The sequence below is a fragment of the Paroedura picta genome, chromosome 9 (genome assembly GCF_049243985.1).
Source record: "Paroedura picta isolate Pp20150507F chromosome 9, Ppicta_v3.0, whole genome shotgun sequence".
Taxonomy (NCBI): Eukaryota; Metazoa; Chordata; class Lepidosauria; order Squamata; family Gekkonidae; genus Paroedura; species Paroedura picta.
In genome coordinates this window covers 73,521,046-73,539,264 of record NC_135377.1, presented here as the reverse complement: position 1 = coordinate 73,539,264, position 18,219 = coordinate 73,521,046, and the positions used below count along the sequence as shown (strand labels likewise).

Sequence of the window (18,219 nt, the reverse complement as noted above, 5' to 3'; positions counted from 1 at the left end):
AGAATGCTGGAAGGGAAGGGAGCATGTGAAGGGTGGGCGCTACTCAAACAAGACATATTGCATGCTCAATCAATGACTATCCCAGAAAGACGAAAACACTGCAGGAGCTCTAAGAAGCCTATTTGGATGAACAGAGAACTTCAAGAGGAACTAAGAAAGAAAAATGTTCAGGAAATGGAGGGAAGGACAGAGCTCTAAAGAAGAGTACCTACAGGTTACTAGGCACTGTAGATCAATCATCAGAAAGGCCAAAGCTGAGAGTGAGCTAAGATTGGCCAGGGAAGCCCATTGTAACAAGAAAAGATTTTTCAGTTATGTGAGGAGCAAACGTAAAATAAAGGAGGCAATAGGCCCACTGTTGGGTGCAGATGGACAAACTCTAACGGAGGATGCAGAGAAAGCAGAAAGGCTTACCGCCTATTTTACATCTGTTTTTTCCCACATGTCAAAGGGTTTAGGCACATCTAGAGATGGCAGTAGTGTCTGGGTGGCAGGTTAACAAGGATAGAGAGGTTGTCGAGAGGCATTTAGCTGCACTGGATGAGTTCAAATCCCCGGGCCGGATGAAATGCACCCGGGAAACTACAGACCAGTGAGTCTGACCTCTGTTGTGGGGAAGATAATGGAGCAGATATTAAAGGGAACAATCTGCAAACATCTGGAGGACAATTTGGTAATCCAAGGAAGTCAGCATGGATTTGTCTCCAAAAGGTCCTGTCAGACCAACCTGGTTTCCTTTTTTGACCAAGTAACAGGCTTGCTGGATCGTGGAAATTCAGTTGATGTCATTTACTTGGATTTTAGTAAAGCTTTTGACAAGGTTCCCCATGATGTTCTGATGGATAAATTGAAGGACTGCAATCTGGATTTTCAGATAGTTAGGTGGATAGGGAATTGGTTAGAGAACCGCACTCAAAGAGTTGTTGTCAATGGTGTTTCATCAGACTGGAGAGAGGTGAGTAGCGGGGTACCTCAGGGCTCGGTGCTCGGCCCGGTACTTTTTAACATATTTATTAATGATCTAGATGAGGTGGTGGAGGGACTACTCATCAAGTTTACAGATGACACCAAATTGGGAGGACTGGCAAATACTCCAGAAGATAGAGACAGAGTTCAACGAGATCTGAACACAATGGAAAAATGGGCAAATGAGAACAAGATGCAATTTAATAAAGATAAGTGTAAAGTTCTGCATCTGGGTCAGAAAAATGAAAAGCATGCCTACTGGATTGGGGATACGCTTCTAGGTAACACTGTGTGTGAACGAGACCTTGGGGTACTTGTGGATTGTAAACTAAACATGAGCAGGCAGTGTGATGCAGCGGTAAAAAAGGCAAATGCCATTTTGGGCTGTATCAACATGGGCATCACATCAAAATCACAAGATGTCATAGTCCCATTGTATACGGCAGCATTGGGGCGCGGCCCACGGCCCGCGCCGGCCACGCCCACGCATCGGGCGCGCCCACAGGCCGCGCCCGCGGGCCGCACCCCGCATCGGGGCGCGGCCCAGCCCCGATTCCCTCTCCCCGCCCTGCCCCAGTAAGAAGCTTCCCGGGCTACAAGCTTGCGGCCTGGGAAGTGTTATACTGCAGGGGGGGGCGGGGAGAGGGAGCCGCGGCCCGGCGCCATGACCTTCGGGGCCCGGCACCGGGCCGCGGCCCACAGGTTGGGGACCACTGGTATACGGCACTGGTCTGACCACACCTGGAGTACTGTGTGCAGTTCTGGAGGCCTCACTTCAAGAAGGACGTAGATAAAATTGAAAGGGTACAGAGGAGAGCGACGAGGATGATCTGGGGCCAAGGGACCAAGCCCTATGAAGATAGGTTGAGGGACTTGGGAATGTTCAGCCTGGAGAAAAGGAGGTTGAGAGGGGACATGATAGCCCTCTTTAAGTATTTGAAAGGTTGTCACTTGGAGGAGGGCAGGATGCTGTTCCCATTGGCTGCAGAGGAAAGGACGTGCAGTAATGGGTTTAAACTTCAAGTACAACGATATAGGCTAGATATCAGGAAAAAGTTTTTCACAGTCAGAGTAGTTCAGCAGTGGAATAGGCTGCCTAAGGAGGTGGTGAGCTCCCCCTCACTGGCAGTCTTCAAGCAAAGGTTGGATACACACTTTTCTTGGATGCTTTAGGATGCTTAGGGCTGATCCTGCGTTGAGCAGGGGGTTGGACTAGATGGCCTGTATGGCCCCTTCCAACTCTATGATTCTATGATTGTATGATTCTAAATTGGGGGAGTAGCGAATGCCCCAGAAGATAGAGTTCAAGGAGATTGGAACACGCTGGAAAAGTGGGCAAATGAGAACAAGATGCAATTCAATAAGTGTAGGGTTCTACATCTGAGTCACAAAAGTGAGAAGTATCCATACTGGATGGGAGACACACTTCTGGGTAGCAGTGTAGATGAACATGATCTTGGGTTACTTGTGGACTGTAAGCTAGACATGAGCAGACAGTGTGATGTGGCGGTAAAAAATTGAAATGCAGTTATGGGCTGTATCAAAATCACAAGATGCCATAGCCCCATTGTATACCACATTGGTCCGACCCCACCTGGAGTCCTGTATGCAGCTATGGAGGCCTCCCTTCAAAAAGGAGGAGGTTGAGATGGGACATGATTGCTGTTTCATGTAGTTAAAGGTTGTCACTTAGAGGAGGGCAGGGAATGGTTCCTGTTGGCAGCAGAGGAGAGGACCCGCAGTAATCTAGTAGGACTAGATGGCCTGCTTGGCCCCGTCCCACTCTAGGATTCTAGGAGTCTAGTTCAGCAGTGGAAGGGGCTGCCTAAGGAGCTGGGGAGCTCCCCCTCATTGGCCATCTTCAAGCAATGGCTGGACAGATCCTTCTCCTGGATGCCTGAGGCTGATCCTGCACTGAGCAGGGGGTAGGACTAGATGACCTCCATGGCCCCTTCCCACTCTAGGATTCTAGGAGTCTAGTTCAGCAGGGGAATGGGCTGCCTAAGGAGGTGGGGAGCTCCCCCTCACTGGCCGTCTTCAAGCAGCGGCTGGACAGATCCTTCTCCTGGATGCCTGAGGCTGATCCTGCACTGAGCAGGGGGTGGGACTAGATGGCCTTCATGGCCCCTTCCCACTCTAGGATTCTAGGAGTCTAGTTCAGCAGGGGAATGGGCTGCCAAAGGAGGTGGTAAGATTTCCCTCGCTGGTCATCTTCAAGCAGCGGCTGGATGCTTTTTTCTGTTTTCTGAGTTGGGTGGCCTTGGCAAATAGGGAAGACATATCTGAACAAGACATGTAGCAAAAATTACACTCTCCACCAATGGCCTTTGAACATACCGATCTGGATTGTCAGAGGCACAGACAGAATCAATCATCCCCACATCCAGGGTTCCCTGAAAAAGACAAGAAAGAAGCCAACCATGAGCATGGTGTTTGCTGGATATGCCATGGAATATGGCCGGAAGAAGAACAAACATTTCCACTGTTCTACGGACAGACAGGTGGCGCCAGAAAACAAGCCGTTTTTGCTTTCAGTGGAGAAGAGACTGCCTTGAGGAACAAAATCTCTTCATGGCAGTGAGTTTGCTTTTGCAGGAGCTTAGATACACTTCCTCGAGGACAGCTCCCTGGTTATTATTATTATCAAATCAAATTTATTTAATACAGCACTGTGGCCAGATAAAACAGATAGCGAGAAAAAACATTTCAGAGTAGAATATTGCATAATCAGGGAGCCAGTACAAAATTTAAAATATATAAAATTGTATAATTGATGGGTACATTATAAAAAATGCATAGTAAAATCCCTCTAAAAATATTCACTGAAGCTTAAGTTGTCTTTCCCGTGTGCTAAGCACATGCGCACAAAATTTGGCAGCCTGCTTAATAATATGGCCCCTACTATTCCACAGGAGGAATTTAACTTTTTCTTTGTTTGAGCTGGTGGAGGAATTCCTGAGTATTGGGAGGATGAATTTATTTCTCGCAGAGCTAAAAGTAGGGCACCTTAAGAGGGCGTGTTCGATTGACTCTATCTCCCTGGAATTACAGGGGCAGAGTCTTTCAGCTACTGGGGTTTTCTTGAAGCGGCCCACCTGCATGGCAGAAGGCAGCGCAGAGCATCTAGCTAGTGTGAAAGCTCCCTGGTTATCTTTTAGGCGTTATTGGGGAGATGATCTTGATATGAGGATTCATCAGCCGGTGTTGGGTCCCAATTATCTGGGCAAAAGGCAGACTGACAACTGCATCAAAATATTGCAACTGTGGTCACATTATAAAGTTCCAAGCATGCAGTGGTGCAACGTCCCTGGATCATGCGAAGGGGACTGTGCCAAAGGTAGAGAAATGATCACAAGCAATGGAGGCCCTTGGGGGAGAGAAACTAGAAATTTCTTACCTATAAACACACGACTATGTGACAAAACAGAAACCAGATCGAGGAGGAGGATCTGGGGACATGTAGGGAAGCTCTACATGAATGCAGGACATCTCTTCTGGCATCAACCAGAGGATGGTGGGAAGGAACACTCCTAGATTCACCCAAAGTTCTATGGTTTGCCTCCTTTATTACCTCCTGCTTGACACCTTTGAAGTGTGTGTGTGTGTGTGCGTGGGGGGAGGGGGGGAGAACTGTTGGGAGATTTCCTCCTGTAGTGGCAGACCAGCCCCCTCCCATGAATGAAGCCCACCCTGCGGCACCCTCAGAAGCTGAAGTCAGTCCATCCTTACCACGGCATTCTGTGGATTCGCCTGCTCGTCATGCATCTCTCGAATTTCCTGGTCGGTGGAGGCATGAACCTGACTGAGGACACTGAACCACTCGCTGCCCGGACACGAGGCAGGGGGAGGAAAAAGCAGAGCATGACACCAGCAAGGCCTGGGGCGTGACACTCACACACTGCCAGAAGCATCCCTGCCCAAGGCACCCCTCCCCTCCCCTCCCCTCCCCTCCCCTCCCCCATGCCCTCTGCCCTCTGCCCCTGGTTGTTAACAAAGAACTCAAGCGATGACTTCCCATAAGCAGGAGACAAGGAGGGAGTTGGCTTGAGCATCTGTTCCCTGCCCGCCACCCCTGCACAGATTTATTTATTCTTTTGGATTTTTATACCGCTCTTCCATACGGCTCTGGGCGGTTTACGTAAAATGTCGTCATAGTTACAAGGGACATTATAACAGTATAACAAATAACAGTCATAGTATAAGATGACAACCAGAGCAGTATTTAACAGAACAATAACACTGATAGATCCCTGGGTAGGTTTGGTTGTTCAGTCATGGGGGGGCATCTGGGGGGGGCACAGGAAATGTTTAGAGTCGGTCAGCAAATGCCTGGCGGAGGAGCTCCCTTTTGCAGGCCCTGTGGCATTGTGGGAGTTCTGGCAGGGCCCTGATCTCCTCTGGGAGCTCGTTCCACCAGGTGGGGGCCTGGACCGAGAAGGCTCTGGCCCTTGCTGAGGTCCGCCGTGCTTCTTGGGAGCTGGGGATCTGCAGCCAGCTTGAGGTGGTGGAGCATAAGGCTCTTTGGGGGGGGGGTAAAGGCAGGGGGGCGGTCTCTCACATACACTGGGCCCAGGCTGCCTACGGCCTTGAAGGTGATAGCCGGAATTCAGCTGGGAGGCAGCCGAGTTGTTGGAGTGCCGGCCGGATGTGGGATCTCCATGAAGTCTCAGTGAGAATCCTGCCTTTGAATAATGTAGTAATGCATTTTCATAGAACTAAATACGCATTGCTATGTGTAAATCTCAAGTAAAAAAAAAAAGGGGGGGGAGAGATCAACAAACTACCAGTTGGGGGCCCCGTTGATTAACAAGTCGAGGAGCAGCGAGTGAAGGAGCCGGTTGCTCTCTCCTCGGCTGTCTGTGCAGCATGTGGGGAGGGGGCTCCCGGCAGGGGGGCTTTGACGGGGAGAGGGGAGGAATAGCGTCATTTAAGATCACGCTATTGCAGGTCGCAGGCGTCTCGCCTTTTTGGCCTCTGTGTGGAAATGCCCTGAGATTTCAAACAGATTCAGGTGTACAGCCATGTTGTTCTGAAGCAGCAGAACAAAGCTAGAGTCCAGTCTGGTCCTTTAAGACCAACCTTTAAGACCAGGTGTGAGCTTTCATTTGCATGCACTCTTCTTCCAACGCAATGAAAGGGGAATTTGCCAGTCCACACATGTAGGTAGAGGGTGAGACATCAATTAGTATCGAGTAGTGGTCCCCAACCACCGGGCCACGGCTCCCTTTCTCCACCCCCCCCCCCGCAGTAAAAAACTTCTTACTGGGGGGGGGGGGAGAGGGAAGCAGGGCTGCGCTTCTGCCTTTGAATAATGGGTACAGAGGAGAGCGACGAAGATGATCTGGGGCCAAGGGACCAAGCCCTATGAAGATAGGCTGGGAATGTTCAGCCTGGAGAAAAGGAGGTTGAGAGGGGACATGATAGTCCTCTTTAAGTATTTGAAAGGTTGTCACCTGGAGGAGGGCAGGATGCTGTTTCTGCTGGCTGCAGAGGAGAGGACACGCAGTAATGGGTTTAAACTTCAAGTACAACGATATAGGCTAGATATCAGGAAAAAGTTTTTCACAGTCAGAGTAGTTCAGCAGTGGAATAGGCTGCCTAAGGAGGTGGTGAACTCCCCCTCACTGGCAGTCTTCAAGCAAAGGTTGGATACACACTTTTCTTGGATGCTTTAGGATGCTCTGGGCTGATCCTGCATTGAGCAGGGGGTTGGACTAGATGGCCTGTGTGGCCCCTTCCAACTCTATGATTCTATGATTCTGGAGTATCGTGTCCAGATCACGGGAGGTGATGGTACCGCTTTACTCTGCTCTGGTTCGGCCTCACTGGGAGTCCTGTGTTCAGTTTTAGGAACCCCAGTTGAAGAGGGCAATTCCAGAGGAGAGCAACAAAGATGGTGAGGGGTTTGGAGACCAAGACATATGAAGAAAGGCTGGGGGAGCTTTGTCTGTTTAGCCTGAAGAAGGGACAACTAAAAGAGGAACCGATAACCATCTTCAACTCTTTAAAAGGGTGCCATGTGGAGGATGGAGCAGAGTTGTTCTCTCTTGCCCCGGAGGGACCAGAACCAATGGAATGAAATTAATTCAAAAGAAATTCCATCTTAACATTATTATTATTATGTTTCACATTTCAACCCAGCCAAGGTCTGGTTAGAGTACAAAATCTCTTACCTTGCATCTTCAGGTGATTCAGCAATCAAGTGATAGGTTCTGTCTGTCATGACTATGTCAATCCCATTTTCCTTGATAGTGTTATCAATTATATCTCTGCAACAAAAAGGGAATTATGAAATAAACTTTGCATTGCTGATGGTAAATCTCTGATCTTTTTAAAAATAGCAACTCCAATCCGTGGTGTCTGGCTTTGTGCCTCGTAACAACATTTCACTCCTTTTGTTCCCAGGAGGCTGTCCATCCACTTGGGAAGGCCACCTGGATCTAGTTCACATTAAACTTCCACTTTCTACCGCTCATGGTTTGTGTCCCCTACTAGAGACTGAAATCCTGAAGTAGACTGTTGAAACTGTGGGCAGAGGAAAAGGAGAGGGCTATTTCCCCAAACTCTTGCAAGGGCTATTGGAAGACTTCACATGACACGGTAGAAGGTTCAGTAGCAATTTTGAGGACAATTCTTGTGCAGGAATTTGTGCAGAATGGAAGAACACGTGCAGATTTAAATACTTGTCTCCTGTGTAAGAGCTGTAGCATGAAGACATATGAGCAACCTTTGTAGGAGGGTGGGGGGGGTAGATCACTGGGAGAGGCTCTGCTTGGCTTTGCAGAAGGTCCCAGGCTCTATCTCTGGCGGCATCTCCAGATAAACAAAGAATCAGGTTGGAGGGGATGGGAAAGACCCCTGGCCTGAGACCCCCGAGAGCTGCTGCCAGTCTCAGCTGACAACCCTAACTCTGATGGACCAGGAGCCCCGTTCTGCATGAGGCAGCCACCTGTGTTCAGTGAGCAGAAGAGGGTCTCTGCCCACAGAAGTGCACCCGGGAGCCAGCTGGGCCTCAGTTTTACATCAGCCTCCTGAGCAACAGTTTTTGCTAGAACTGAATTTTCTGCTCCAGTGTGGATAAAAACAGCAAATAAGGTTGAGGCACCCCTCACAAAGTGTCTGTGCACTGCATGTACATAAAACATGTGAAATGCATCTGAAGAAGTTTCAGAATATGGCTCATTCCGGACAGTCCTTGGATCCCAGTTTGGTGCCCCAGATGGCTTTCCTGGGAAGGAGACTAAACACCAGGCTGTGGACGGGCGGCAGAGGGGCAGGCAGGGCTGGAGCCAGAGGCCCTGACCCTCCACATTTGTTGCTCTTTCCCAATGGCTACACAACTATGGCACTTGTGACAAGCCTTCTGAAAACCGACCCACTCAGCAGACTGACCCAACTCTGCAGCACAAGCAGAACTGCCCAGTCGGGAGGGGCTGCTTTCCCAGACGGCCCCACCCAAGGCCAGCCGCCGGCTGACTCTTCTCCCCCTGATTTCCTTGTCCACTTCACTTCACTTCACCTGCACTTTCTGGCTGCTCAACATAAAAGCAGCCAATGACCGCTGGCCAGAAACCGCCCCCTTGCCGGCTGAGGGTTTGGGGAAATGCCCCCCGGTGGACTCACTTGGCTGTTCGGATTTCCAGCGTCCCCCTGAGCTTGTCTTCACGGTCGCTTTCAAAGTACATGAGCCGCGCCTGGCGGAGGACAAACCAGCGTTTCTTCCAGTTCCTCCGGGACAGAGTGGACGAGCCCCCGCCCTTCTTGTGCAGCCAGCCTTGCTTGAGCGCCTCCTGCTTGGAGCGGAACCACAAGAAGGTCTCGTCCTTCAGGACACACCAGCGGCGCTTCCACAGGTTCATCAGGCCGCCTGCCGGAGAACGGGGGGTGAAACAGACATTTGGAAAGCATGGCCAGCAAAGGAAATGGCCCTCCCTCCCTCCCTCCCTCCCTTCCTACCTACCTACCTACCTACCTACCTACCTACCTACAGCAAATCAAGAGTGACTTGGGGAAAAACTGCCCACAGTTACGAAGCCATCATGTGCTGAAGCAGGACCATTGGACAAGACTGCCGGAATGATGGAATCCAGAGCAGGAACGGAACTGTGTCCAACCCCTGCCGGCCCCCCCCCCCCCCCCGGCTGATGGTCCTTGTCAACATGGTCCATGGCACGTCCACAGGGAGGCACTTAGGTGAACCAAACCTAACAACCTCCAAGTTGTCCCACAAACGTTCTCAACTGTGCATTGTGAGGGACAGCAAGAAATCCTGAAACAGCTGCCGGTCAGGCCTGCTCGTGAACCGTGACTCATTTTCTCAAATCCATAACTCTTTGGCAACGTTTCTAGGAACCCCAATTTGGGAACCACTAGTCTAGGAAATATATACGATGTAAAGCAGTGAATGAAACGTAAGGCTGCATACAGCATTAAGCAAAAATTATTAATCCTGACCATTTACATTATATTTAAAAGATGATTGTCACAAGATTATAATCTGGCGAGCTGCGTTGGATCTCCCACTCCTCCACATGCAGCCACTGGGGTGACCTTGACCTAGTCTCACAGAGCAGCCTTGTCAGAGCTCTCCCAGCCCCACCTCCCTCCCAGGGTGAGAAATGGCATATCAGAACCAACTCTTCTTCTTCCTCTTCAGTAATCTCAGGGCTATCTCAGCCTCCCCTCCTTCACAGGGTGTCCATTGTGGGGAGAGGAAAGAGAAGGCGACTGTAAGCCGCTTTGAGACTCCTTCGGGTAGATAAAAGTGGCATATAAGAACCAAATCTTCTTCTTCTTCAGTAATATCAGGGCTCTCTCAGCCTCACCTCCCTCACAGGGTGTCTCTTGTGGGGAGAGGAAAGGGAAGGGGATTGGAAGCCACTTTGAGCCTCCTTCGGGTAGAGAAAAGTGGCATCTAAGAACCAACTCTTCTTCTTCTTCTTCTTCTTCAGTAATCTCAGGGCTCTCTCAGCCTCACCCACCCCACAGGGTGTCTGTTGTGGGGAGAGGAAAGGGAAGGGGAATGTAAGCCGCTTTGAGACTCCTTCGGGTAGAGAAAAGTGGCATCTAAGAACCAACTCTTCTTCTTCAGTAATCTCAGGGCTCTCTCAGCCTCACCCACCCCACAGGGTGTCTGTTGTGGGGAGAGGAAAGGGAAGGGGAATGGAAGCCGCTTTGAGACTCCTTCAGGTAGAGAAAAGTGGCATCTAAGAACTTTCTTCTTCAGTAATATCAGGCCTCTCTCAGCAGTCCACAAACACCTAGTTTCTTTAAATGAAACAAAGTTTTCTGGACCTGATGAATTACATCCAAAAATACTAAAAGAACTTGCAGAGGTCATCTCTGAACCTCTGTCCATTCTTTTTGACACTTCTTGGAGAACAGGTGAGGTGCCAGGTGATTGGAGAGGGGAAAATGTTGTCCCCATCTTCAAGAAAGAGAAAAAGGAGAATTCGAGGAACTATTGACCCATCAGCTTGACATCTGTAGTAAAGCTTTTGATAAGGTTCCACATGATATTCTTGTTGACAAGTTGGTAAAATGCGGCATGGATCCTAATTCTGTCAGGTGGATCAATAACTGGTTGACAAATCGTACCCAGAGGGTTCTTGTTAATGGTTCAGCATCTTCTTGGAAAAGAGTGACAAGTGGAATACCCCAAGGAACTGTCCTGGGGCCTGTGTTGTTCAGCATATTTATAAATTATTTGGATGAGGGATTAGAGGGGATACATTAAATTTGCATATGATACTAAACTGGGAGGGGTAGCAAACACAACTGAAGACAGCAACAGAATACAGGATGATCTTGATAGGCTAAACTGAATAAAATTAAATTCAATAGGGGCAAATATAAAGTTCTGCATTTAGGTAGGAAAAACCATAGACATCAATATAAGAGGGGGTTCGGCCTCTCTTGGGAGTACAGGTTTGGGCACCCCAGTTAAAGAAGGATGTGGACAAACTGGAGCCATGTCCAGAGGAGGGCAACAAGGATGGTGAGGGGTTTGGAGACCAAGACATATGAAGAAAGGTTGGGGGAGCTTGGTCTGTTTAGCCTGGAGAGGAGACGACTGAGAGGGGATCTGATCACCATCTTCAAGTATTCAAAAGGCTGCCATGTAGAGCAGTGGTCCCCAACCCCCCGGGCCCCTCTTCCCGCCCCCCCCCCCTGCAGCGAGACGCTCGCCAGGCCAATCAGCAAATCAGCCACCGAAGCAGCCAATTAGCTTTCGGCCTGGCAAGCTTCTTGCTTCAGGAGGGCGGGGGGGGCGGGAGAGAAGCTGGAAGCCTGGAGGGGCGGGGAGAGGGAGCCGCGGCCGTCGCTCATGCGCTGACTGCTGCGCATGCGCGTTTGTGCCCCCGCTGGACGCAAACACGCACGCCCCGGGCTGCCCTCTCCCCCCCCCTCCGGCATGCTGATATAGAGGATGAAGCAGTGTTGTCCTCTCTTACCCCAGAGGGACGGACTAGTATCAATGTTATGCATGACAGGATCCCTGCCTTATGCCTTGGCACACTGTACTCCTTAGCCAATAGCGCAGCGCGACAGTCTAGACTTGGGAGCAAGCTAGACACAGGACAGACCAAGTCACTCTGGCAGGGCAATGTCAGAGCAGACTCCATCTTGGGAACCAGGACAAGCCCAGGCTTGTTCTCAGCTACAGGTTTGGAAATCCAGGTGCCTCCATGCCCTACTCTCAACCCCCCCCCCCATTGTATTTCTAAGGGAGTGGACTGGCTTCCTCCTGTTTGCCTAAGGAAAATCCTAGGAAAATCCTTTGTCTTGCAACATTTTTCACACTTGGCCCCTCTGCCAGGGGAAATCTCCTCCCCACATCCTGCCAGCTAGATGACCTAGGAAGTCCCCTCCAACTCTATGAAGGCAACTGTACGCCCCTTTAAGACTCCTTCGGATAGAGAAAAGCGGCATCTAAGAACCAACTCTTCCTCTTCTTCAGTAATATCCGGGCTCTCTCAGGCTCACCCACATCACAGGGTGTCTGTTGGGGGAAGAGGAAGGGAAGGCAACTGAAAGCCGCTCTGAGACTCCTCCGGGTGGGCCCAAAAACCCACTCTTTTTCTCCTTGCTTTTCCGTCCTGTTTCTTGAGCTGGCCTGAAAGAGCTGCCAGACTTCCCTGACCTGGCAGGTGTCTTGCTCCCTCCTCAAGTGCCTTTTCTCTGAAGCCTAACAGCCCTTTGGTGGAAGGAAGAGAGCTTCCGGCCTCCGAGAAGCCAGTTCCCACCGCACAAGGGATTCACTCTGGCAGATCAGGGAAGCAGACATGCTACCCACCGGTGGCCTTTATACACACACACAAAATCAGCCGTCAGACTGAACCCCTGAAAATCCCACAGCACAAGGACTGTGCAGACCCCACGCTAACTGCCCCTTGGGGAATGCTTGAGAGACGCCCTTGAAGAATCGAAGGAGCCCTTCTTCTCCAACTGCTGGACGAGAACACCCGTCAGCCGCAAACAGCACCGGAGAAGGAGAAAAGCTGCCATGGACGGCTACAAGTTCAATCAGTTCTTCTTTATTAATTCACAGTGAGAGCCAGAAGGAACTCTGGATTTCCTCCCGTTTTCAGAGTCAGCATTTTCCTCAGTGGCTCCCAACTCTTGTTTGTAACCACTAAGTAATAGTTATACAATACGTCTTCTTTCCACAATATTTTACAACTTTTTCATATCTATCTCACCATTGGGTCTAGTGGTAGATGCGGGATCCTGAAGAGTAACTTATACAAACAAGGCTTGGGGAGGACTCCCGGGTGAAAGGATGCCAGGCGAGGGAGCCTGGAGATCTCCAGACAGCACAACCGCTGCTTTGAGGGCTAGGCTCCATGACATTATCTCCTCAGATGCCCCTTCCCTGCAGACCCCACCCACTCCACTTGGTTTGCCAAAGGTCGCAGGTTCAATCCCTGGAGTCTCCAGTTAGGACAGCCTCAGTTCGGAGGCGACGTGAAAGACCTCAGCCCGAGACCTCGAGTGGGTCGTGTCATAGCATCTGCTTATTGGCCCTCAGTTCTGGAAACCCCTGCAAAGCCCTGACGTGGGAGAAAGCAGCCTGGCTCTCTCTGGAGGGCACCTTACCTTTCATGTTCAAGAAGCTGTGGAAGTAGGGCAGGCTGACGCAGCTGTAGACGGAATCCCGTCGATAAGAAAGTTCATCATCTGTATCAAATCGAGATTCGAAATCCTCCTCACTATCTTCAAACTGGAAGACCAACCAACAGATGAGTTGGCATAGTGAGTCCTGGGAAAAGCATCACGTGAAACCCTGCCAGAAGACCTGGCCCACTTGGGAGCCTGATGGTCATTTCTCTCTTCCACAAAGAGCAAGAGCTCCTCCCAGGAGGAGCCAAAAGGGCCGGGAGAGAGACAGGGTATGAAGAGGGGCTCAGCTTCCCCCCTTTCCCCTGGAACAGACCTACCAGGCTGCGTCTGGTATGTGGACTGACCTCTTCAAGGGAATCCACGACAGACAAGCCCAGCCCAGGATGGCCCAGCCCAGGCGACTCCTGTCAGATCTTGGAGGCTAAGCAGGGCTTGTCTTTGGCTGGGAGACCCCCAAGGAAGCCCTGGGTCACAAGGTGGACAAGTGCAATGCAGCCACCTCTGAATGTCCCTGGCCTTGAGACCCCATGGGGCCACCATACGTCAACTGTGACTTGACAGTCAGGGGGAGGGACACACAAAAGAAATGTAATACACAAGCCATCTTGGGTAAAAAAAATAGACAGGTGTCAAGCAACAGTCCGAAAGTACTACCTCTCTTGGTCTGCAGCACATCCTGTGTGTTAATAAACATACACTGATCAAAGAGGAACTCTTGTGGCACCTCTGTTATCCTTTTCTTGAAGGACACATTCATGCCACTTGCTCCACATCAAAATGCTTCCAACAAGGCCTCTCTCTAGGAACAGAAGTTAGCATGCCCTCTGTGTGAAAGCTTATCCTCAAAATTAAACGTTTGTTGGCCCCACTGGACGTAAATGTTGTTGTGTTGGTTCAGAGCAACACAACAACACATGTGGATCCCTCTTTAGCAAGGTACAGACTTCTGGAGGAGTAGATTTAATGCAGGGGGCTTTGTCTCGGGAGCGATGCTTGTAGCACACAGGGCAGTTCCCATTGTTGCGGTTCCAACAAAGTCCCTCCCCCTGGCTCTCTCCTCCGAACTTCCGGTGAAGCGATCACCATTATTTTCCCTCGGAGCGAGCAGAAGGCAACGAACCAGCGAGGCTTCATTCACCCAGCGAGGCTTCTCCGGCTACAGTCCCTCCACAGAAGTGCTTTAAAGCTCCCCTCAAGTCACCAAGCACAACACAGCCCCGTTTGCAAGTTCCCTTTATTTTCGGCCGAAAATCACGCCCGTGCAGGGGGGGGGGGATTTTTTTCTCACTTGGGGGAGCATGGTAACGATGACTCGCCAGCTCACATGCCAGCTAGATGGGTCTCTACGTTAGGAAGAATCAAGGCATATTCGTTGCAATGTGTGTGTGTGTGTGTGTGTGTTTTAAAACCTGTTCTTAAAGGGAAAGGGGCTTTCCCAGGGCATGATAACAACTGCCCATTGGCTGTACGTTTGATTGACGGCCAGGGGCGGGACAAAGCACAGAAAAAAATCGCTTCCTGTCTAGCGATTTTTGCGAGACCGGAGACCTGTGGGGAACGAATGAAACGCTACTGGATTCCACTACAAAGGCAGGTATGTGCAACACCGAGATTGCACTTTTAAAAATAGCGTTTCCGCTTTGTGGGACCAATTGGCAACCTTGGTCCTTGTGCGGAAAGGCCCAGAGAGTTGGACCGGAGGGGCCGCTGGCCTAATCTGCCATGGCTTCTCTTACGTTCTTCTGTTCTACTCAGACAAGCACAGTCCTCAGCTAGGAGGCCTGCCAGACCATAACTGTAGCCCGGGAAAGTGCTCTTATTCCAACAGACAAGAATACTCACAGAAGACTGAGCTCCTTCTGAGCTGAACCGGTATGCTCCAGAACTGTTGTATGTCCCTATGGAACAGCGGTAGTCGGGGGACCACTGGCTACTATGAGAATTAGAGAAGGTGATGCTGCTTCCAGAAGTGATGGCCCCATCGTCATAGTCCTCTTGATCGTAATCATAGTCCCCATCAGGAGAAGCCAAGTCTGCGGAGTCCTGGGGCCTGCAGGGGGCATTTTCGGGCATGCAGTAGGTGGATTCTCCCCCGGAGGAGCTGTGGAGACTGAGGGTGTCGTGGCTGGAGGGGATGAGGGTGTCATTGCCGGTGGCAGGACTGGCAGGCATGACCATGTATGGATCCTCTTCAGAAGAGTCATCGCTTGTCCGGATGCCGCTGGTCCTTTGATCGGAGTGGCCGTGTTCGCTCGGATTGGGCGAATCCTTGAAAGGGTCGTCATCGGCTTCAAAACCCTCATCAATCTCCTCTTCTGGGTACGGCTGGCTGAAGTTAAAATTGGGTTTTCCAGCGCCTGTGTTTTCAGTCCCGTTGCTGAGCTCTGAGCGGAAACCTCCACCCGTCGAAAAGGCCCTCTCGATGTCCCGGACACATTCGTCGATTTCATCGAAGTTCAGGGACTCCAGGAACTCCTGGGCCGCTCGGCAGGCCTCGTCCTCCAGGCGTTTCAGTTCTCCGTCTCTGAGCTGCCGCAGCCGCTGCAACGCGGCGTCCGTCAAGGACAGCTCTTGCTGCTCCTTCATGCGCTGCAGGTCCTCGATCTCCTTCTCCAGGCGCAGGATGTCCTCCACTTGCTTGCTTTCTCTCTGCTTCTCCAGCTCTTCCCTTCGGGCTTCCTCAAGCGCTGCCAGCTCCTGCTGCCTCCTCTCTTCCTCAGCCTGCATTGGAGACACACACGAGTCTTAGCTTTGGCCCCTGCTGAGCGGCAACCCTTCCGCACCATTCCCTTGCAGAGGGTACGGGGGGGGGGGGGGGAAGGTGGGAGAATGGAACAGCCCAACCCCGTCAGATCTCGGAAAGTAAGCAGGGTCAGACCACCGAGGAAGACAGATTCCAGTGGGTTGCCATTTATCTGCACACCAAAGCTTAGACCCTGCGGAAAACTTTATGGGCGGAACTTAGTTCTTCTGCAGAGGAAGGGAACGGCCACCTGCCTCTGCTTCACACTTGCCTTGAAAGCCCCTTGCTGGGATTGGCACAAGTCAGTGGCTACTTGGCAGATTTCGCACACACAAACCCAGCACGAAGGAGGGAACTGGACGTTGTGAGGAACACGGGGATACCCCCCCACCCCCACCCCCACCCCCCCATAGCACAGCCTATCCTGCTCTCTGTCCAGACGCCTCCCCCCGTTTCTTTGCCCCTGGTCCTCGCAGCCGGATGCCGCAGGGGAGGCAGTGAGGTTCACCACACAGCAACATCCCAGCACAGAGCATTTTGGCCAGAGGAGGGGGAGGACGAGGGCGAGCGAAAATTAAGGCACGACTCCCATTTACAGCAAAGTTCTCGTAACATTTCTTCCGCCTTTCAGGTCCTGCCATAAGGTCCTGTCTCTGGGTTACTCCATCATGTTTGACAAATGGCGGCATTTGGTCACTTTCCACGACGGAGGCTCTTTTCCCTCTGCCCTGCCCAGCTTCCTCACTCACCGCGTGACCCTGAGATGAGTCCCTTCCTTCTACACTCAATGACTTCAGGGTCCTTGAGGCCACTCTGCAGGAGAGACGGCCAATGCTCGCCACAGGGACTGGCAGCAGGACACCAGTGATGGACCCCCAATTCGGACTGGGACCATGACACAGGTTGGAGGGATCACCCCTCCGTACTATTTTTCCTAACCCCAAATGGCTGTGGGGTGTTCTCTGCCTGCCCCAGAGCCCTTTGAGTTCCATCCCCCAAGGGGAACTCGCAGACGTCATCCTGCTTCAGATCCCTGGCTGTGGGTGTTGTTTTGCCATTGAAATCACCGTGCTTTTTAGGATGGGAACCTAAATTTTGTCCACAGCAAGACTCAAACATGGAAAAAATGACAGGGAACCAGAAAGGATCCCACACTTTACCTGCTGTGCGAGACGTTCTGCTTCCTGCTCTTGTTGCTTTCTAAAAAATGCAGTACAGAAAATTAGGAAAGGAACATGAACACAGTTTCTTTTGAATACCCCCTTGTAAAAATTAGAAAAATTGCTGGTCTTGTACGAATTTGAGACGTCGCGCTGTTCCGCACCTTTCCTCCTCCTGCCTCCTCCTCTCCTCCTCTCGCTGCCGCTTCTCCTCCAGCAGGCGTCTGTAAGCACGACGGGCAATCTGGCCTCGCCGCTGTTTCTGGAAGGTGATGGCTGCCTTCCTCAGCAGCAGATACCTCCTCCTCAAGCGGAAAGCTCGGAAGTTCTTCTGTATGACAACCACGCGGGAGAGGGCCTGGCGGTAGTGCTTCCTGGAACAAGAGCAAGACGTGCCCCGTGAGGAAGTAAAGAAGAACCGTGGGCAGCAATACGAAGTCGGGTCCCATAGAAATTCCCTCCCGAGGAAGAGGGCGAGACTCTTTGCAGGACGGGGGCCTCCCACAGGACGAGGCAAACACGTTTTCTGTCACGCAGCCCTTGCATCTACTTGCAGCCCCCTTGGGCGGTTTGATGGACATACAGGCACCAAGGAAGAAAGTTGCATGCAGAAGCACAGCTTTTGTCCTTAAGAAATAGGGTTTTTCTTTTTGCTGTTGTAAAGTGACCTATTATTCCAGATATCTAGGAAGGACTAATATGCACAAGAAAAGAAATGACCTCATTGCACAAACAGCAATTGATCAGCCCTCCAGTGGCTTCTTGGGGGACGGAAGGGAAGAACAAACAGACGGCAGCTACCATAGTACATATTGCATGATGTTTGGTAAGCAAATCAAACACCATAATTCAGCCAAATAATTCCATTGGGGGAGGGGGGGTTGTACCTGGAGGGGGACAGGCACAACTCTCTAAAACCAGTTTATTTAACTAGAACAAGTAAACCAAACTGGGGTCACACCCAAGTGGGTAGCTTGCAAATCACAACAGACTGACCAGGCAACCAAGGGCCCTCCCCCACCCTCTGCTACAGTGGGAATGCTGGAACAGGGCCGCTCAGGATGGCTTTTCTTCCCCACCCCAGCCACACAGAAAGCCCGTCAGCAGGCCTGGAAGGAATGCCTTTCCTGTGCTCCCCCTGGCCCTGGGTAGGTTGCAGAGCTTATGAAAACCGGCAGGCAGCGACAAGACCCCCTCCGGCAGAGGCTCATTCCCAAGGGCCATTTA

General features: G+C 51.2%; 1 protein-coding gene across 3 annotated transcripts in view; it reads right to left on the bottom strand.

The window, feature by feature from the left end:
• The window catches only part of MYO10 (myosin X), a 252,095-nt gene that overhangs the window by 34,776 nt on the left and 199,100 nt on the right, over window positions 1–18,219 (bottom strand). For all 3 annotated transcript variants that reach the window (XM_077353346.1, XM_077353347.1, XM_077353348.1), the window contains 8 exons: window positions 17,157–17,366; window positions 16,993–17,032; window positions 14,932–15,810; window positions 13,066–13,189; window positions 8,590–8,833; window positions 7,140–7,235; window positions 4,696–4,789; window positions 3,304–3,359 (listed from right to left, as the gene is read on the bottom strand). In XM_077353346.1, the coding sequence (XP_077209461.1) occupies window positions 3,304–3,359; window positions 4,696–4,789; window positions 7,140–7,235; window positions 8,590–8,833; window positions 13,066–13,189; window positions 14,932–15,810; window positions 16,993–17,032; window positions 17,157–17,366 (1,743 nt within the window). The remainder of the gene's footprint in view (window positions 1–3,303; window positions 3,360–4,695; window positions 4,790–7,139; window positions 7,236–8,589; window positions 8,834–13,065; window positions 13,190–14,931; window positions 15,811–16,992; window positions 17,033–17,156; window positions 17,367–18,219) is intronic.